General features: G+C 42.3%; 1 protein-coding gene across 1 annotated transcript in view; it reads left to right on the top strand.

Moving 5' to 3' along the window:
• Positions 1-21,519, top strand: part of OBSCN (obscurin, cytoskeletal calmodulin and titin-interacting RhoGEF) — a gene marked incomplete at both ends in the record, with an annotated part of 174,394 nt that overhangs the window by 87,803 nt on the left and 65,072 nt on the right. The window contains 12 exons of the mRNA XM_080609638.1: positions 958-1,224; positions 1,787-2,056; positions 2,862-3,128; positions 3,989-4,255; positions 5,147-5,413; positions 6,094-6,366; positions 9,812-10,078; positions 12,520-12,792; positions 13,470-13,742; positions 15,481-15,768; positions 17,239-17,511; positions 19,855-21,204. Of these exons, the coding sequence (XP_080465764.1) occupies positions 958-1,224; positions 1,787-2,056; positions 2,862-3,128; positions 3,989-4,255; positions 5,147-5,413; positions 6,094-6,366; positions 9,812-10,078; positions 12,520-12,792; positions 13,470-13,742; positions 15,481-15,768; positions 17,239-17,511; positions 19,855-21,204 (4,335 nt within the window). The remainder of the gene's footprint in view (positions 1-957; positions 1,225-1,786; positions 2,057-2,861; positions 3,129-3,988; positions 4,256-5,146; positions 5,414-6,093; positions 6,367-9,811; positions 10,079-12,519; positions 12,793-13,469; positions 13,743-15,480; positions 15,769-17,238; positions 17,512-19,854; positions 21,205-21,519) is intronic.

Here is a 21,519-nt window from a genome sequence, read left to right as displayed (position 1 = left end):
AAACTGAGGCTGGAACTGAAATTAGCATAAGTCCATTTCTGATGCTTAACCAAACTTTAAGTTCCACCTGGGAAAATGGTGCACAAGAGTAAAGTGCTCAAGCTTACTTGGACACTCAGCTTCAACTGATGAGCAAGGCATCTAAATAATTCCAGTCCTTAGGGTCTTAACAATAGGTTTAATGTGCCAATATGTCAATTATTTAAAATTTACTCTGGTACCAATACAATATTAAGGCAACTTTTTCTGAGATATAAGATCAGTAAAGATAAAGAGGAGCCAGGATGTTTTTGAGAACTGCCATCTTTTTAAATATGCTTTAAGGTCTCTCCCATGAAGGGCACACACCTGCCTACTATCATACTAACTCCAGGATTCCATGATACCAGAACAGTTGTACTTTAAGCAGATTCTTTGATGGTGGCTGTCTGTTTGTGTCTCTATCGCTGTCCTAACCCAAGAGGAACTAAACTTCTGTATGTGGCACATTGTAAGTCAACCCATCAAAACCCTATCTTAACCATCAGTGATACACATCAGTGCAGAGATTTCCAGAGTCCAACTCTCTTCTTGGTCCAGTTGTCATTATATTATGTTTCCCCATGCACCCTCCCAAATACCCAAGAACTTTGATATCAGGCATAGGCTTTTGAGTTGTGCCTTTGGACTTTTGGAGGTATCTGTGCTTAGATGGTTAAGAGTCCATATCCATGACTGCTTCTGTGTAAGAAGAAACACATTCTCAGAGGTGTCCAGTGACTCCTGGGGAGTGCAGTGTGCTTAGTGCTTCTGGAAGCCCAGCACTTTCTGTCATTCGTTGTTTGGGCTTTAAAGTAATTTTGGAATTGAGTTTGGACCTACTTTTAATAACACCACAGTTTCATTAAACAAAAGACTTAGTGACACAGTCACCAATGAAACATATGGGTTTTTTAACTCTGATTTATCTTGGCATAGCTTTGCCGGTAACCTTCACACAACCACTCCAGAACCAGCAAGCTGAAGCAGGTGGCACCATCACTTTGAGATGTGAAATCTCAAAATCAAATGTCGCAGTGCAGTGGAAAAAGGCCGGGACAGTGCTGCGACCAAGCAACAAATACAAGATGCATCAAGCTGGATCTATGGCTGAGCTGACAATTCACAACCTGAGTGAAGCTGATGCTGGGGAATACATGTGTGACACAGGGGACCAGCAAACTACTGCATCTGTGCTTGTGAAAGGTGGGGCTTTGCATGGGGAAAGGCTGAACAGAATTCGGTACTCTGGCAGGGGCACATGATTAAGCAATTTGACAGCTAGACATTGTCCAGTGCTCAAACTGAATCATGGAGGTCTCAGACACAAGAGTGATTTCAAAGGGATAAGAACTGGGTCAGTTATCGCTAGGGATCTGAAATGAGTCTTTATTCAATGATTCTGTGGTTTAATGTTAATGTCACCCAGTAAAATCTGTTGACAATGTTTTCACAATACATAGGTTGCATTATAAATATGTATTTTATACTTATTATGAGGACAATGCAGTAAAACATGCATATTCTATAGACTATCATATATATGTGTGTAATATATATGCACACATGCATTATGCATCTGTAAGAATATAACTTATTACTACATGTCCGTGTAAGTACATTTCCATTTCTATGCGTTTAGTGCTTAGTGCTTTGTGGTTGTTCTTTCAAATAATATAGTACTGCCAAGAAAGAGCATAACAAAATGCTTAACCTAGGAAGCATCACTTGAAAGTAGATATCAAACTCTGTTGACCTTTCCATAAAGAACCAGCAGCCACCATAGTGGAGGTGTTGAAGGATGTCACTTCGTGTGAAGGAGAAGATGCAGTGTTTGAATGCAGGCTGTCCCAAGAAACAACTCAAGAGGCCCAGTGGTTCCTGGGCGATGTTCCCCTGCAATCCAATGAAATGAATGAGATCATAGTCCAAGGGACACGTCACACTTTGATCCTGAGGAAGGTGACACTAGAAGACTGTGGACCCATCAGTTTCAAAGTGGGGCAGCATACCTCAACAGCTCAGCTAACAGTCCAAGGTGAGGAACCCTCCTAGGATGAGGGATTGAGCAGGTATTCGTAAGCACTGTCAACATTACTTTAGCTTCTGGAGAGGTGCATTTGGGATGAGAGGTCTTGGAAATTTTGGGAGATTCTGCTAACCTAATTTAGGCATTTAACAGTCAGAGATATTCAGCTGAGCTAGTCATTTCAGTTCTTCTTTTAGTCCATGGAGTAAAGCAAACATCCTTCTAAGACCATCTAACTTATCCTGAAACAAGCAGCTAAGATATGTCAGAATCTAAAGAATGCCAAGAATATGCTCTGAATTAATCTCCTACTTATGACGGGTTTAGATCATATTTACTCCAAAACCCATGTGAAAACTCTGAAAAACTTTTCCATTAAGTTATATAGAATGTTTTGAAAGATGGGTCATGTCAGTATATTATGTTGTTTTCTCCTCTTTAATCTGATTCAAAATGTAACTATAGAATCACAGAATGGTTTGGGTTGGAAGGGACCTTAAAGACCATGAAGTCTCGACCCCACTGCCATGAGCAGAGACACCTTTCACTAGAACAGGTTGCTCCAAGCCCTGTCCAACCTGGCCTTGAACACTGCCAGGGATGGGGGAGTCACAGCTCCTCTGGGCAACCTGTGCCTGGGCCTCACCACCCTCATAGTGAAGAATGTCTTCCTACCCTCTCTACCCTCTTTCAGTTCAAAGCCATTCCCCTTTGTCCTATCACTACGTGCTCTTACAAATAGGTACCTAGTTCTGATCTGGGGGCAATGCTGGATTAAATGGTTGCTGCAGTGTTAGTATCCTCTTCCCCACAGTTGCTCCAGTCACATTTTTGAAGGCACTCCACAGCTTGGAGCTACAGGAGGGTGACACAGCTCAGCTGTCCTGTGAAGTGTCCAAGCCTGATGTCCCAGTGGAGTGGAAGAAAGGAACATCAGTGATCCGCTCCAGCCAGAAGTGCAGCATCAAGCACGAGGGGAATGTGCACACGCTGGTCATTCATGATTTGAACCATGCGGACTCAGGGGAGTATAGCTGCCACACTGTTGATGGGAAGACTACTGCCAGGCTAGAGGTTAAAGGTATGTTTTCCTCTTTGCTCAGCAGTGGTGAGAGATGTGTATGTCTATTTTTGGAGCTCTGTGGTACAAAACAGACATTGAGGTAGTGGAGCGAGTGCAGTAGAGGCCACCAAGTTTGTCATGGGGCTGCACATGGTGTATAAGGAGAGGACAGAGCAGCTGGGTTTGTTCAGCCCAGAGAAGAGAAGGAGGAGGGGGGAACCTCATTGCTGTTGTTTACGGCTTCCTAGTGGGGGTCTACGGAGAAGACAGATTTTCCTTGCTCAGAAAACAGATGAGAGGCAACAAGTGCAAGCTGCAGCAAGAGAAATCCAGCCTGGGGAAAAAAAGCCCAGCCTTTAACAATGAAGAGGTGATCAGACTGTGGAACTGGGATCCAGAGGGGTGGAGGAATCTCCATCCATGGAAGACCACCAAAGGTCCTGTCAGCCTTAATTATTCTGGAATTCATCCCTAGCTTCACGATCTGAAGCCTTAAGTTTGCAGTTATATATTCTTTGAGTGCTTTTATCCTGTTCCATGGTTATATTTTGGGGAGGCAAAACCATCTGGGCTTCAGAAATTATTACTGAACTTATTTGGGAATTCTTTGTGAAAAGAAGCCAAAGATTCAGGGAAAGAAATGCAGCTCCTGCAGAACTGAAATTTTTCATGCTGGTTAACTCCTCTCCCTCTTCCTCCTTTCTCTGGCTTAATGCTGACAGTAACAGAGATGCCTTCATCTCCTTAGGTAAATGCAACCAGAATTGTGCATGAACGTAGTGAATGGCATTATCAGCACCTTAAAAGTAAAACATTCCTCTATTTTCTATTTTTTCTTCACTTGTTTTTTTTCTCTTGGCATCATCTCCCCTTTCAAGCCCTGCCTGTGCTTTTCAAACGCTGGCTGAAAAATGAGGAGGTGGAGGAAGGTGGCACAGTCATGCTACACTGTGAGCTGACAAAACCCAATGCACCCGTGGAGTGGAGGAAAGGAGATAGGGTGCTGCAGTCAAGTGACAAGTATGAGATCCGGCAAGAGGGGACACGTGTTGAGCTCTTCATCTATGATGCTGAGACACAGGATGCTGGCGATTATACATGCGACTCGGGGGATCAGCAGACCACTGCATCATTGCAAGTCAAAGGTAGGAGAAACCTTGCTTGAAGGCAGAGAAGTTACGGCTGTAGCTGCCCTCGACTGGGGTGATATGGAAGTTTTATCACTGGATTATCATTAAAAAGTCTGATAATTTGTGAATAATCTGTGAATTACAGCTGCAGGAAGTTGTTTGATCTTCAATCTATTCTTCAAAGAAGAATTTAGTGCCTTTTAAACTCAATTCTATTTCTGCAGTTGCAATTTTCATCACATGAGATCTGGGAGCAAAATTTCAGCTGCTGCTAATGACAAATATGTACAAAAGCAGTCAGAAAACTTATCTGTTGCCTAACAATAAGACACTGGAGTATTTCACCATACCTAGAACAGGCTTACTTTAAATTAAGCCGTTTTACCTATTTGTGCCTGAGCAGCCCATGAATTGTGGCTCTTTGCCTTTTTCTAGTGACTGTGTTTTTGGATTTTACAGTTTTATTCATTTTATACTAAGAGTGCTTGATCATACTAAGTTGACTTGAGCAACAAGACCATGCTTTCAGATCCTGAGTTTAGCCATCATAATGAGCTCCTGCTCAGAGCGTGTGGTTTCAGCCATTAAATGTCCAAATATTGTGATTGGTACTGTTGTGCCTCTACCTGCTCACATTGAAAATTGTGGGTTTGCCCATGTGAACCTCCTTAGAGGTCCTGTGATCTATGACAATCCTTTATGGAGCAGCAGTGGACACCCTTATAGTATCAGCAGCTGATCCCATGAGTGTCTGGCTAATGGCACAACTTAAAATCCTGCTCTGAGCTTGGCATTACCAACAGGGAAGTTGTGGTTCAGAAAGAGGGGAACTGCAAACTCGGAGAAGTTGCAAGCAAGTTTCTCACCTCTGAGCAGTGTCACTAATGAGCTGCTTCTGTACTACAGTACTACCTGTGCTGTTTAACGAAGAGCTGAAAAATGTAGAGTCTGAAGAAGGGGGAACAGCTGTCTTACGCTGTGAGATCTCCAAGCCTGATGCCCCTGTTGAGTGGAGAAAAGGAGGGGTGGTCATTCAGCCCAGCGACAAGTACGAGATGAAGCTGAAAGGCAGAATTGCTGAGCTGATCATCCATGGTGTAGAGCCTGATGACTGTGGGGATTATACCTGTAGCACTGGATACGAGATCACTACAGCTTCTGTGTATGTGCAAGGTAAGGTGAAATGTGGTGGAAATGTTCCAATTTTGAGGTCTGGATTTCTTGTTCCAAAATCTTTGACAGTAACTGGCCAAACTTGTCTCAGATGCAAACAGTTGACAGTTCTTTCCTTTCCTGATTTCAATGATGATTGAAATTTCCTTTCCTGATTTCAAACTCTTACCTCCAGGCTGAGGTTGGACCAACCTCAAGTTAAAATAGTTCAAAGTAATGACCTTACCATGTACCATAGCAGATGGTGGTACTGCTGAAAAATTATTTACTTGAGCAGTGGTCATAAAAAATCATGGAATTCTTATTATTACTGATTACAGCTTCTGTCACTGATATTCTTAGTATTCTTTTAAAGTACTACAAGTAAATACTTAAATCTTAAGCTACCTCTCTGCCCCAACCTCATACAATGTCAATGCAGATCCTGTCATGGAGTAGATTTTCCTCCCAAAGGAACAGTGTTTGCAGACACACACACTGCGCTTGCAAGCAGGTGAAGAATGGAGGGTGGTTTCTAAATCCCTTAAAGAAGGTTTTAGCTCTTTTTTTCCCTGGAACAGGATTACAAATTTATTCTTCCAGATACCTTGCACTGTTGCTTGGGCTAGTCTGCTGGAAGCGACACGTATATGTTTATGCTTTTGTTTTCCTTTGGCACCTTCTCTTGCTCTGTTATACAGAAGAAGCAGCAGTCATAGTTTCTGGTTTAAAGAACACAGACGTCTTTGTGGGTGAGTCAGCCACGTTCACCTGCGAGCTCTCGCACCCGGGCGTGAAGAACGTGCAGTGGTGGCTCGATGGATCTCCCCTTCACAACAACTTTGTGACTGAAATCTCTGAGCAGGATGGGATAATTCACACTTTAACCCTAAATGACGTGGCGTGCCATGACTCAGGCACTGTCACCTTCAGAGCTGGGTCGCTTATATCTACAGCTAAATTATTAGTCAAAGGTATTTCTTAGAAAGAAACACATGGCCACCTCTGGACTTGCTCAGTGCGCTAGTGCTTCTGCCTTCCAGGCTACCCTTACCAAATCCCTTAACAGTTCTTCTGTGTCCTGCAACCCTCCGCTTGTGCAAGTCACCCATACTTATGCCAGAAGTCTTAGAGGTACAACCAAATCAATTTTTAGAGTGGTTCAGGTGAGGAACGGTTGCAGGATCAGGGCTGCTGCTTTCACCTGACTTCTAAGTAGAGCTGAACATAAATCACTGTGGTAACACTTGATTTCTCTTATTTCCCCTGCAACTGTTTCTCTAGTACCACAAATATTATGTAGCTGGAAATTCACAAAATTACCACTGTGCTGCTCCATGACTAGGCTACTGGTGCTGAGCTCAGTATGTTCCCAGGACAAGACTTTGGGCTGTTATATTGATGGCTCCAGAGGTCTTCCTGGAAACCAAAGAGTATAGAACATTGCGGTGACACTGACAAAATGAGCCTTGTTTGTTGACTGCCAGAATAGTAATGGTCATCACTGCACTAGTAAAGCTTTCTTGTCTGTTGGATAAATATTTTTCTCATTTGGTAAGGGTAGCCACAAGCTGCAAATAACACTGAGCTCCAGACTTGACAAAGCAAGCTCCTTCACATCCAGTCCTTTTATAGCCATCGGGAAAAGCTTTAATTTTTCAGACAAAAGTAATATTTATTCCTAGCTTGGAAAATGGATTTATATATAATGGAGATATGAAGGGTTAAGAGTTCTTTATTGAAATCTACACCAGTGCTATAGCTGTCTGTCCTGGTTTTGGACTACCGTAATATGGTAGACCATAATTTGGTCTACCATAATATGAATGATCCACAGCATGGGATTGTAGGTGGTGGTTGATGTTTCCTTCTCTGTATACTGCCTCTATATTTAGCTCTCAGATAAAATGCCAAATTCACTTCTTCCTAATAACAGAATGAAACAGCAACAACATAGAGTGAAGCCCCACAAATCCCATGTCCATTTGTATCAAATTCGAGTTTCACATTTTCAGAGACAGAACCTGGTTCTGAGCTATCCAGGCAAAGAACTCCACTGGGCCTAAAACATGAATGAAAAATAAATGCATCAAAATAATCATTAGGTATCATTAGGGCTCCTGAGAAGTTTTCATGTCACAGAATCACAGCATTATTGATGTTGGAAGGGACTTCTGGATATCATTTAGGCCAACCCCACAGTTCATGCAAGTACTCGTATATGGATATTTTGTACTTCTTTTTAAGCAGGATTTCATTAATGTAAACATGAATCACAGTAGTATGTGACTATAAATGGATAAGAATGTGAAAGATATTTAAATAACACTCCAGTTACACTGTGCTCAGTAACACTTGAATTAATAGGAAAGTAAAATTTGTGTTTGTGTTAACAGGCAATTTAATGCACTTTATTTTGTCCTGATGTTTAAAAATAGATCTGTCTTTGACTGACTTAGGTGTATTTCAGTCTGTCTAGCTATCCAAGCCTTTTTCTTCATCAAGGAACAAACCGTTTTTCTCTCTACTTTATGTGCCACATTCTCCTGGTGTAAAGCGTACTTGTAAATGGATATATCCTATAGCATCATGACAGCTTTCCTTCTTGGGCCTTCACAGTATCATTGCCCTACAACTGCATTCATTCAGTGGCCCAGCATGATGGCATCTTCATGTGTGGGTGGGGGAAAATGGAAAAGGTTAAAGGCTGCTGCCTTCTGACTCTTTTGGGCAGTGTGGGAATTCCAGGCCCCAGTGTACATGCCGGCTTCCGAATCCCAAAAAGCTTTCTGCCATTCTGCATCAGTGAACCACCAAGGTCTTAGCCTAGCAGTGGCAAAGAGCAATGGGACAATGGAACCAGGACATCTTCCTTCTCCAAGACCACAGGTGACATTTGCTATGAGGAGCACATCTGCATCTTATAAAAGGAGATGGTATTTTCCTCCCCAGCTGCAGGATACCTCCTGGCTTCTTCAGTCCTGGTGTAATCAAAACATACCCACAATCTGCCACTGATGCCTCATTTCCATGAGCACACATGGCAGAAAAGTGGCAGAGGAAGCTTTAGGGAGCAGGATCAAGCCTTGCAGCAATTTTACAAAAGATATTTGCAACACCATCTTTGCTTCCCAAAGTCTGCTAGTAGCATCCCAAATCCTCAGCCTGATGCACCAGTCTCAAGAGGAGCATTCCAGACAGAGGTCCAGTGTAGTTTATTATAGCTGGCTTATGATCAGAACAACTATTTGAAAGATAAGGATGTAGATCAGCTTTCTCTTTCATCCTTTTTGTGTCCCATTATAGCCCTATCCATTTGGAAGGCAAGTTGACATAGTTCTGCTGAGAAGGATGTTCAAAGAGACTTCCATTTTCATATTTCCTTGAAATTTTTCTCTTAGCATATGTGTTGTAGTTGTATGTGGATGGTTCAGTTTGGTTTCTCAGGAGGAACTCCTTGAGTGCTTTCACAATATTTTGAGGTTAGATATATCTGCTGTGCCCTACAGCTACCTCCCAAGAAGCAGAACTAGTATTTTAAGAGAAAGACTGCCTGCTTAAAAGCAGCCTCATGGATCTGACCTTTTCAGAGCAGCTGCATACCCAGCTGCTTTCAGCATTTTATAGGCTCTCTGAGATTGCAATGGTTTATGCCACAACTCTACTTTCAGCTGCTGTAAATAAAATCATATTACTTTTCCCCCAAACTATGTCTCTGCTGCAGAGGAATACATGGTTAACCAAAGCAATAGGTACCTGTCTCCTTTGAAGTGCTCTTTTTTGTTACAGTTGTCCTGGATCTTTGCTCCTCATGCTGCCAGTGACTCCCGATGTATAGCCAGCACATGACAGGAATGAGTATTTGCATTTGAGTACTGCATTTCTTTCCAATGAGTGATTGCAGTTTGCTCCTACACAGGTCCTCTAGTAGAGTTTGTGGCATTTTCCTATTGCTATATGAGGTTGAAAGTTGCAGGAACCATTCACAGCAACCCATTCATAGCAGTCCTCTGTCTCACACATGTGCTCCTGCTACATTCTGGGAAGCAGAAGTGTTTCACATCCAGTGCTTCCCAGTCTAGAGGATTTCAGCAATACTGGGAGAAAAAATAAGGGAACTCCAGCGGATGTTATGCACAGAAGTTCATATTCAGGACTGTTAAAGCACAAGCCTTAATTGTTGGTGGCCCATTTTCCAGTGTGATTGTTATATTCTAATGTACCTGTTTTGCTTCAATCCTGCTTGATGCTGACACAAGCACAGACTAAACTGCTAATCCCCAGTTTGCCCAGTCAGCTTCCTGCTCTCACTGTCATTCTGCTTGCTTCTCACAGGCTCTGTGCTTGTCAAAAACTATTAAGTTGCAATTTTCATGAGGATCCACTAATGCATGTCCTTCCTGACGTGTTGGTTAACAGATCCAACCATTGAAGTGGTCAGTCCCATGCAGGATATAACTGTTGATGAAGATGGCACAGCAGAGTTCATATGCCAATATTCTAGGCCAGTACACGCCATATGGAAGAAAAATGATCAGGAAATACATGCAGATGGGCAGCGAGTGATTATCGATCAGGACTGGAATGTAAGCATGCTAAAAATTAAACCTACGGTACCAGAAGACACTGGCATCTATTCATGTGAAGCTGAAGGCATTAAAGTGATGGCTACACTTGATGTTCAAGGTGAGGTCTTCCAGCCAAAGAGGAAGACTATCATGGGTTCCAAATAAAAGAGGTGGAAAAATCATGGCAGCACCTCTCAATAAGTGCCACATAAGATACCTGCTCTTTGGTGTCCACTCCAGTGCTGATAACGATGATGAAAGTAGTTGGGAGTTAATGGGAACTGAACATGAAACTGCAGCATTTGACTGAAGCTTAGTTCTAATTAACGCTCACTTACTGCAGTACTTGCACATCATGCCTCTTCTACAATGAACTGGAACATCAGTGCAATGGGATGTGTCCTGCTGAATTATTGCAAAATCACAGATTAATGTTGGTCCAAAAGAATGATCAGAGTACTTTTTGCTGTTCCAGAGTGCCTTTTACACACAGTAATGGGTAGTGTGTAAATTAATCTTCTTTTCAACTAAGCTAAAGTAGCTAAATATTTTACTTATTTCAAATACTGATCACTCAGGGATTACCTTCCTTCTCACTTGGCATCAGCATTTGTAAGGGCCCTGAGAAACAATAAATAAAAATACTAACAATAGGATTATGGTATTATAATTTATGTTTCTTTTTTTTATCCTGCTGTTTATGGAATAATTGGTTTTGGTCAGCAGGTGGGTCAATGTAACCAATGAAGCAATAGTTCTTATTTGATTTCTGAATATTTGTGATAATTATTCCTTCTTCTTGCTTGACCAGAGTTGTTAGTACAGAAGAGCAGGGTACTATTTATTATAATATTGCACCTTCCATTTTAGGGATTTTAAAAGCTGTTAATGAATGTAATCTAAAAGCATCCCAGAGGAGGCTGGATTTACAGTTGGCTGCTTTTTGTGGTTAGGGAAACCAGCACTCAAAAATTGCACAAATAAACAGCTTGGATTTGTTCTAACAAAATTATACTTCCTCCAAGGATTTACAAACCCCTCATTACTATTCATAAGTATTATTATGACAAAATACAGTTGTGTTTATTTTTTAATAATTAATGGTTGGGTTTTTTTCCTATTAAATAAATTCTTCAGGGTTTTTTTTTTCTTTTCTTTTTGATTAGAACAATTCCAGATAATAGTTACAAAAATCTAAACAGGAATGTCTCAGGGCACTGGTTTATATCATAGATCATGCTGACCATTGTATGGTATTGGTATTTGTGTAAACAGTATTTACTCAAGCGTGTGTTCCCACTGTTGTGCATGTGTTTGTCCATGTAACTGGTCTGACACGAATTATATTGGCATGCACCGGCCCACATTTAATTTTGTGTCAGTCTGATAGAAATGACAATCAATGCATGCAAATGGTTGTGGAGATACATGCATGTCTCTGACCACACCATTCACTACACATGCACGTGAAAATAAACCTAATACATTATCACAGAGCCTTTGTAATAATTCAGAAATCTGCCATACAAAATACTGTCAATACAGATTTTAACTTCCTGTGGGTTTCCTAGAGGCAGACTTGTTAATGCAGATTACTGTCACTATGGCTTAGCCAGCTATAATATTCTCTCATACTTGCTTTGCAAGAAAAGTAGAAAGATTCCATCATGAGCTGTCAGTGAATTCAAATATCCCCAGTTACGATGATGATAGGATGCTCTTTTATGAAGATAGGCTGAGAAAGTTGGGGCTGTTCAGCCTGGAGAATACAAGGCTGCGGGGAGACCTCATAGCAGCCTTCCAGTATCTGAAGGGGACCTACAAGAATGCTGGGGATGGACTATTCATCAGGGACTGTAGTGACAGGGCAAGCGGTAATGGGTTAAAACTTAAACACAGGGGAAGTTTAGATTGGATATAAGGAAGAAATTCTTTACTGTGAGGGTGGTGAGGCACTGGAATGGGTTGCCCAGGGAGGTTGTGAATGCTCCATCCTTGGCGGTGTTCGAGGCCAGATTGGATGAGGCCTTGGGTGTCATGGTTTAGTGTGGGGTGTCCCTGTTCATGGCAGGGGGATTGGAACTAGATGATCTTAAGGTCCTTTCCAACCCTAACTATTCTATGATTCTATGATTGTGCTCCCTGGCACATATGTGGGAAGTGTTTCCTACTGTGGGACAGAAGGAGTTTGATTATACTTTATCTTCCTGAGCTATCTGCTCCTATTGACTATTGGCCTGATTTATATAAACACCACCCTTTTGTTCTTCACTTGTAAAAACAGAAGTCAAGTTTCAGGTGGAAGCCTAGACTAAATACTAGACATTCTAAAGGTTTATCATTATTTTTAAACTATCTCACTACTTAAAATGCTTTTAAATACAGTATTGTGTTAGAGAGTGGTTGAAATCAGTAATTAAACCTACAAGCACAGGTTATCACATCCACATCCTTTCCGTCAGCTTTCCAGCAGTGGGAGTCATCCAGTGCTCCAAGGCTTGTTAAATTCAGTTATGCATGGCCAAACAATTAATACCATTCATTGTCCTTCTTTGCTAGCCAAGAACAGCATTGTCCAGGGCTTGGAGAATGTGGAAACTGTGGAAGGAGGGGAAGCCCTGTTTGAATGCTATCTTTCCAAGCCTGAGTGCTACAATTACAACTGGTTGATTGATGATGAACCTGCCAAAACTACAGAAAACACTGAAATGGTTTACTTTGAAAATGGGCTCAGGCATCTTCTGCTGCTGAAGAACCTAACTCCCCGGGACAATTGCAGGGTGACTTTTATGTGCAGCGACGCAGTGACCTCAGCCTTCCTGACAGTGAAAGGTAACTGAAGTGCTCATGCCCAGGAAGTCTTAATTTCTGGGTGGAAAGAGCAAATGAAACAGGAAAACATGATGTGTGGCAGAGAGGAAAAATTGCATTAGTTACTTGTTTCTTACCTAAATCTTCTTCCCACACAATACATGGATGATGTTTTACAATTTCCTTTTTTTCCTCTTGTTCCATATGCTATGACATAGATATAAGCAGCATCAGCTGGTAATGAATTAGCAGCAAAGGACTGTCCGACAGTTGTCATTATTCTGTTGAGTTGGGTTGTGTTTATAAGTACTTGAGGACTTTAAAGGTGAAAGTTATATCAGTAACAACATTATCTGCATGATTGTCTTTTATGCCATTACTGGAGACCCCTGTGGAGATTAGAACCCCTTCAGAGTACAAGAACAGCCATCCTTAGTCATAGCATAGTATCGTCATTGTGGTTTTCTACTACTTGGAAGGAAATACACTGCTAGGTTGGGTTTCGCTCCTGTAAATTTTGGGAAATTTCAGTCCCCAGTGATACCTTCTGTCCTAGTGATATCTATATAACCTCTCTTTAAATGATACATTGGTTTTCAAGGCCTGACTGTCCAGAGCTTCAGCATAAATATTCACAAAATCTCTTGCTTTTATTTGTTTCTCTAACTGAGGGCTTGATCACCTGTTTTTATCTGCAGAATGGCGCCTACAGATCTTGCAGCCTCTCACAGATGTAGAAGTCCCTCTGGGGGAGAAAGCTACATTTAGTTGCATTCTAAGTGAAGCTGTGCCAATTACTGAAGTTGCCTGGTATAGTAATGATGTAGAGATCCAGTCAGATGAGGACTGGGAGGTGCAAGCAGATGAAAATAAATACAAACTTATTCTGAAAAATGCCCAACCGCATCATTCTGGAGAGGTGACTTTTGCTTCGAGGGAAGCAATTGCATCAGCCAAGTTATCTGTGATAGGTGAGTGTCTGTTGTTCAAGACCAATGGAACTTGAAATCTCAGACTTCATTGAGCTACAACATTGACTTTTCTAATCTTTGTGCTGATTCTTTTATCTTTGCCTTGCATCCTCAGCTAGTGTTCTTAGTCAGAGAAGATGCTGCTGGGTAACTTGTTCTTTGACCAGAAATAGTCCGCCTCATCAGAAGAAAGTTATATCAGGCTAGTGCTGGTAAAGATGTTCAACAACTTTCTTTACCTGCAGTCTTCTGTAAAATGTAATGTAGAGTTTGATGGAAATCAATTTACTCAGTTCATCACCTTCAGGGCAGAAGCTGAGCTAGAGCACATCCAGAAAAATTAGCCAGAAGGCAGAGAACCCCTTGAAATATGCTAATCTTCTCAAATGAAGGACAACTGGTTTTCCAGATTAATGCATTGCATATTAAAATCTTCATGTGGGTGAGATTCATTAAACATGTACTTTATACTTCAGAGATATAAAAGTTAATAGCTCTTGAAGTACTTCACAATTAGAAAAAATGATAGTTCCCTAATTCCGTCATGGGGCAGTTTATACCCATGATTCATCAGTGTTCATTCCTGCACCCACGGTCTGGCTGTTTCCCACAGTGACATAGGTCATCCTGCAGTGGTCACTCCAGCACAACTCCAGCAGTGGTTGTAAGATAATTGCAATGTGTTTTAGCTGCACACTGCAGTTGAGATGTTCAAGAGCCACTGACTGACCATCCATTCTTTAAATCATTATGGGTAGTCTGTCTGTCTAAAGATTTCTGAGACTTGAGAGATTTCTGATATATTCCAGCCATTTCAACAACAACAACAACAACAACAACAACAACAAAAAAAAAGTTGCTGACAGATTTAAAGCAGTGATATTTTATTTTGGACACCTACATTTTAGGCACTGCAAAATATTCTCTTCACAAACTCCTCCTGTTGACTGTTTTTCTGTATGAAATTTGGCTAAAAATGCAAAAAAAGAAGCTTTTATGTTATGTTTGTGGTGTCCAGAATTTAAGAACTTGCTGTTGACCTTACTTGCTGTTAATTTGTTGGATTGGTATATTGTGGCAGGTCATTTACTTGGTAAATGCCTTGGACTTGAAGATTGAAAGAATTATTCTGTCTTCTAAGCCAAAGCATAAATTAAGTGAGGAACATTTTCCAGCGTACTGAGTATGACCATCAGTAGCCAGTCTAGTAGGAGAGCAGACCATTCCCATTATGTATTTATTTGTTAGTGCCTGATGCTGTGACTTATATAGCAATTACACAGAAATTGAGTGACTTGCTATTAAGTTACCAGAGTTACTCTGTAGTCAAATAATAACTTGAATTCCATTAAGGCCAGACATGAAATAAATATGATCAAGGCCCAAATGTAATTGAAGTTTTCAGCTAAATTCCTTGATAATATGGACAGTATAGGGTTATCTTTATTTTGAGCGAGGTGGGACAAAGCATCAGGAAAAATTTACAATATGTGACAATAAGTATGTGAGCTGACAGCTGGAAAATGGATGTTTGCCATTAGCAATGCAGATCAAAGGAAAACTCAGTGGTGCACATGTATGTCTCACAGTTATGGGCATGTACCCACTCAACTTTACAATAAGACAAATACTGACTCTGTTTGCTCCCTTCTCATTGCCTGTAGAAGGCTCTTGTTTGTTTCAGTATAAAGCATTATTGCTTATGTCATACATTCCGGAACCTCTGTTGTGCCTTCAGCCCACCCTGATCCACCTGAAGAACCAGAAGTTTTAAGTAAGAACAGCCACTCTGTAACTCTGTCTTGGTACAAGCCCTTGAGCGATGGTGGTTGTGACATCCTAGGCTACAATGTGGAGAAGAAAATCCCAGGTATTGGCTGGCAGTCATGCAGCAAGGGCATTATTCAGAACACGGAGTTTATGGTGGACAATCTCACCCCAGGTGAACCCTACAGATTCCGCATCTCAGCTATAAACAAAGTTGGGGCCAGTGAGCCGGTGCACTTCCCTCAGATGGTGCAGCTAGGTGAGAACAGAGAGATGCACCCATGGAGGACTGCAAGCAGCTGTAGACCTTGTGTTTTGCATGGCATGCCTGCTTCATCCATTCCAGGCATCTCCTGGAAGAGTTCAGCCTGCAACGTCTTTCAGTGCTTTGCTGCCAACACAATAGAGAAGAAAGTGCTTGGAAAAATTGTTCGGGGCTGCCATGAACAAAACAGTCTGTGTTATTAGTAATCAACACTTATTTTCTCCAACCTGCAACAAGCTGTCTGCATCCATGTGTTGCCTGGTCTTTTCAGGTGGAGTTAGGATAGTATGAGTCAAAAGGAGCATGTTGGGATGCATTCGGGGGTACCAAGACCCTGGTAAAAAAGCTGTGGGTGTGCAGTGTTGACTTCTTCACCCATCTTTCTCTTTTGTTTTATTGTTTGTGTATCTTTTTGTTTTATTTATTTGTGTATCTTTTTCAATAACTCCCACAAAGAAATGATGGAGGATGCAGTTCTGCGGTCTGTTGGTGTAACTCTGGAAACCACAGTGGGACGGAGAACCGCTTCCTCAATCTTTCTTTTCTTGCAACTCTTTCTGTGATGGCAGAGTGCACAAAAAATTCCTCAAACTCAGAATAATAATAAACAAATCTTTTTCTTAAGGCTCAGACACATAATGATGTTTTCGCAATATAACAGCTGCCAGTGCTGGACCCTGATAAATCTGCGTATGCTGACTTTGCCTACAAAAAACCCAAGGCATTTTCAGCAGCGGCCCCCTCACACTGGTGAAATGTGGAAAGGGGCAGATCACATTCAGGAGTGTGCTGCTTTTGGTAATTCACCTTTGTACTTTACATCCCAGGCCACATCTCCCCATTTCGTGAGTTTGTCTTGACTTCATTCTGAGTATCACAGTTGTACAAGCAGCATGCCACTAGCAGGCCTCCTTCCAAAGGGCAAAAGATATAGAGAGAATTTTTAAATTCTTTATGCTTTTTGAGAATTTTTACTCTTCCTAAGCTACCGTAATTCTTTCTTTTTATTATTTTTTTATTTTCAAGAGTGGGATGAATGCTGCTTTTAATAACGTCTTTTTTAATTCTTTTTTATTGTTTCTTTATTGTCTTCAGAACTGCTTCACTTCTAAACATTAAGATCTTCTAGAATCTGTAGAACTGCTTGAATACTGGTGATGGGTAAATGAAGATCAGCAAATAAACACAGGAATGCGAAAAATGCAACCAATTTGCATGTATATATTTAAATGGAGCTGGTTTACCTGCTGGGTGATCTTGTAAAGTTGTGTCGCTGTTATCTTTGGAAGTGCAAATTTTGAATGTTACCATATATTTTTTTTCTCCTTTTGGTTGTCTACAAGAACTAAAGAATCTATAAATGGAGGATGGGATGCTTGGATATTTTATAGAGTGGTCTTGAGAGTCTTAGGGCCAGATTATTGTATGTTCTTTGTGCTAATTCAATTTTTTTTGTAATTACAGAGCCTCCACTTACAGTCACACATCCTTTAGTGGGAGGATCAGTCCCAGAAGGAGAGGTGGCTCGCTTGGAGTGCAAATTATCAAGTGAAACTGAAAAGAAAGTTACATGGTTCAAAGGAAAAGAACAAATAGAAGCTGGAGGGAGATATGAAATCCTCTCTGATGGGAAAAAGCAGATACTCATTATTCATGCATTTAAACCTGAAGATCAGGACACATATACCTGCATGGTTTCTCCAGAAGTCAAATCTGTTGCCAGCTTGTGTCTTGATGGTACGGAGCATGCATTCTTATGATGTTAAATAGTTCTGTTTATGGACATCCCAGGGCATCTCCACAGCTTGGACTGGAATTAGTTTTCTTTTACAAGCTGTGATAGCAATCCACAGAGAATTGTTGTCTTTCTATTCAGTATTGCTCAGTACATTTCTGAATCCCTAACAGCTTCGAGCTGCTCGGATAAGATTTTTCTGAGTCATATGTTTAAGTTGCAATACAGTTGTTTCTACATAGGTTTCTGGTGTCACTTGACATCAGGGTATTCTGCCTGGCCTTCAGCTGCCATTTCAGAAAGTGAGTGCTGTTTTGTATATTCTGCATGGTATCTGCCAGCCCCCTGTCCTAGGCATCCCAAATGGCTTTGGATCATAGTGCTTAGGAAGCAGAAATGTGGCCTATACACAAACATCTGGTGCCACTGAGGCACTTCAGGATATCACCTTTGGACTCTGTCTCTTTCTCCAAAGGGATCTAGAGCACTCATGGGTCCTATGTTGTATCTGAGAGCCACACATGGATGTCTCAGAAGCCTGGAACATCTCAAAAAGCAGTAGGTACTGTGCAGTAACAAGTCAGTGCGTCCCAGGGAGTGAGTTACAACCTTCAGACTTAGATACACTTGAGCAAGCACGTGTCTCCATGTCAGGTGGGCATCTTGGCTCCTGTTATAGCCAGTGGAGATCTATTCAAGACAGTCAGTGAAGCCCTATCTACCTGTAAAGTAGGATGAGACTGAACAGTTTTCCATCCTCCACTGACAGCCTTAACTAGATATTCATCAACTGCAACATTTTAAAAGGGCAGAAATTTATTTATTGGGTTCAAATCTGTGAGGAGTAAAAAAGTTGTTGTTTGGCCATGTTCTAAGTACCTGCAAAGAATCATAGAATTGTAGAATAGTTAGGGTTGGAAAGGACCTTAAGATCATCTAGTTCCAACCCCCCTGCCATGAACAGGGACACCCCACACTAAACCATGTCACCCAAGGCTTCATCCAACCTGGCCTTGAACACCGCCAAGGATGGAGCATTCACAACCTCCCTGGGCAACCCATTCCAGTGCCTCACCACCCTCACAGTGAAGAATTTCTTCCTTATATCCAATCCAAACTTCCCCTGTTTAAGTTTTAACCCGTTACCCCTTGTCCTGTCACTACAGTCCCTGATGAAGAGTCCCTCCCCAGCATCCTTGTAGGCCCCCTTCAGATACTGGAAGGCTGCTATGAGGTCTCCACGCAGCCTTCCCTTCTCCAGGCTGAACAGCCCCAACTTTCTCAGCCTCTCTTCATACAGGAGGTGCTCCAGTCCCCTGATCATCCTCGTGGCCCTCCTCTGGACTTGTTCCAACAGTTCCATGTCCTTTTTATGCTGAGGACACCAGAACTGCACACAATACTCCAAGTGAGGTTTCACAAGAGCAGAGTAGAGGGGCAGGATCACCTCCTTCGACCTGCTGGTCACGCTCCTTTTGATGCAGCCCAGGATGCGGTTGGCTTTCTGGGCTGCAAGTGCACACTGAAGCCGGCTCATGTTCATTTTCTCATCGACCAACACCCCCAAGTCCTTCTCCACAGGGCTGCACTGAATCTCTTCTTTGCCCAACCTGTAGCTGTGCCTGGGATTGCTCCAACCCAGGTGTAGGACCTTGCACTTGGCATGGTTAAACTTCATAAGGTTGGCATCAGCCCACCTCACAAGCGTGTCGAGGTCCCTCTGGATGGCATCCCTTCCCTCCGGCGTATCAACCGAACCACACAGCTTGGTGTCATCGGCAAACTTGCTGAGGGCGCGCTCAATCCCACTGTCCATGTCACCAACAAAGATGTTGAACAAGACCGGTCCCAACACCGATCCCTGAGGGACACCACTCGTTACCGGTCTCCAGCCGGACATTGAACCATTGACCACAACTCTTTGCGTGCGGCCATCCAGCCAGTTCTTTATCCACCGAGTGGTCCACCCATCAAATTGATGTCTCTCCAATTTAGAGACAAGGATGTCGTGTGGGACAGTGTCGAAGGCTTTGCACAAGTCCAGGTAGATGACGTCAACTGCTCTGCCCCTGTCCATCAGTTTCATAGCCATGGGATAGTTGAGGTTGGAAAGGACTTCTGAAGATAGTGTAGTCCACCCTCCTGCTCAGACAGGGTCACCTAGAACAAGTTGCCCATGACCATGTCCAGTTGTATTAAAATTACACTTTGTTCTCAACAGAATGCTTAGTTAAATGCCACTGATGCTTTCCTTCTCAGGTGTTAGAATAAGCTTTCTATGTGCTTTCTCAATGCTTACTCACAACCTTTGTGTTCTAACATCTTAACAATTTAATTCTCCTCAGTTCCCACAGTGTCAATGCTTAAAGAGATTGCCAAGGAAGCACCCCCTGCAAGTCAACCAGAAGAGCTGGTGGATGGCCATGTCCAGCCCAGCTTGCCCCCTGAGGCTGCTCAGGAGGGAGATCTTCACCTTCTATGGGAAGCCCTGGCCAAGAAACGACGGATGAGCCGGGAGCCCACCTTGGATTCCATCAGCGAGGTTCCTGAAGAGGATGAGAAGAGTCAGAAGTTGAGGAAGGAGGAGGCAGAGATGTCTCACTATTACTCAGAGGAGTACTCCACATGTGATGAGCTGGCTAGGACAGGAGAAGCAGATTTCTCTTTCACCAGCTCAGATGATGAATCTAGAGCTGGGACTCCTTCACTAGTAAACTACCTCAAGAAGGCAGGGAAGACAAGTGTTACTAGCAAGGTTCAGTCCATCTCCACAGGCAAATTATGGAAGCAGTGGGAGGAATCCAGCGTGGAGACTGTTCTGGCTGCCCCAGCTGCTAAGCCATCTGAACCAGAAATGCCAGATTTAGATGACCCTTCCATGAACAAAGCTGCTGTGAAAATCCAAGCTGCTTTCAAAGGCTACAAAGTCAGGAAAGAGATCAAACAACAAGAGTGCCCAGTGTTTACTGAGACCTTCAAAGATTTCTCTGGTGAGCCTGGAAGCACTCTTCATCTTGAGTGTGTGGCCCACAGCAAAACTGACATGAAAGTCCGCTGGTTGAAAGATGGGGAAGAGCTTTCAGATGGTCGCTACTATCACATAGACAATTACACTGATGGGACCTGCTCTTTGATTATCACTGGCCTGGACAGGAAAGATGCAGGTAAATACACCTGTGAAGCATCCAATAAATTTGGCAAGGTTTCACACAGTGCTAAGGTGGTTATTGGCACTCAGGAACCTCACGTTCTTCCTAAGGAGGAGCAGGTTAAACAAAGCACTGACAGTGAGACAGAGAGCTCATCTGGCAGTGAGCTGGATGATGCTTTCCGTAAAGCAGCAAGGAGACTTAATAGACTCTTCAGGGCCAAGATCTCAACTGAGATATCTGATGTGGAGGAAGAGCTCTTTGTCAGTGCAGATGAAGGGGACATAGATGTGGTTGACCATCAGACCTATCGTGAGGATGACCAGTACATCTACATTAAGTTTGAAATCTTGTCTGAGGCAAAAACTGCTGCCACTCGATTCAGAGAGATGTTTGGTGCTCTGGGAATTCCTGTGGAGATTGACATTTTGGAACAAAGCCCTAAAAAAGTTGAATTACGCATCGGGAAAGCAACACCACCCACCCATGGGAAGTTTGCACCACCATTAGCGAGACCTCCACCACCTTTGCTGACTTCTGATACAGGTAGGTGAAGCAAAAGTGTTTATTCTTTGAAAAAGACAGCTAGAGCAGGTCACAATGTTACATTTTCACTCCCAAATAGCTCCCAGTTAGCCTTTGTTTTTAATTTGGAGCAGATATTTTCCTGGAAACTTTGCACTTCTGCAAAAACTGCTGAATTTTTTATTCTTTCTCATTTTGAGGAAGAGGGAGGTTAGTGATGAAGGAGGGGGGTGCAAAGTATTGCTTTATCTACAAAGCTGCTTTCCACAATAAAAATATCCCCTACTACAATAATATGGCTATGCTATGATTAGTATACTCAATAAATGACACAGT

The sequence above is a fragment of the Psittacula echo genome (genome assembly GCF_963264785.1).
Source record: "Psittacula echo genome assembly, chromosome: 2".
Lineage (NCBI taxonomy): Eukaryota > Metazoa > Chordata > Aves > Psittaciformes > Psittacidae > Psittacula > Psittacula echo.
The sequence above is the reverse complement of the archived record's forward strand: the minus strand, read 5'-3'. Positions and strand labels throughout refer to the sequence as shown.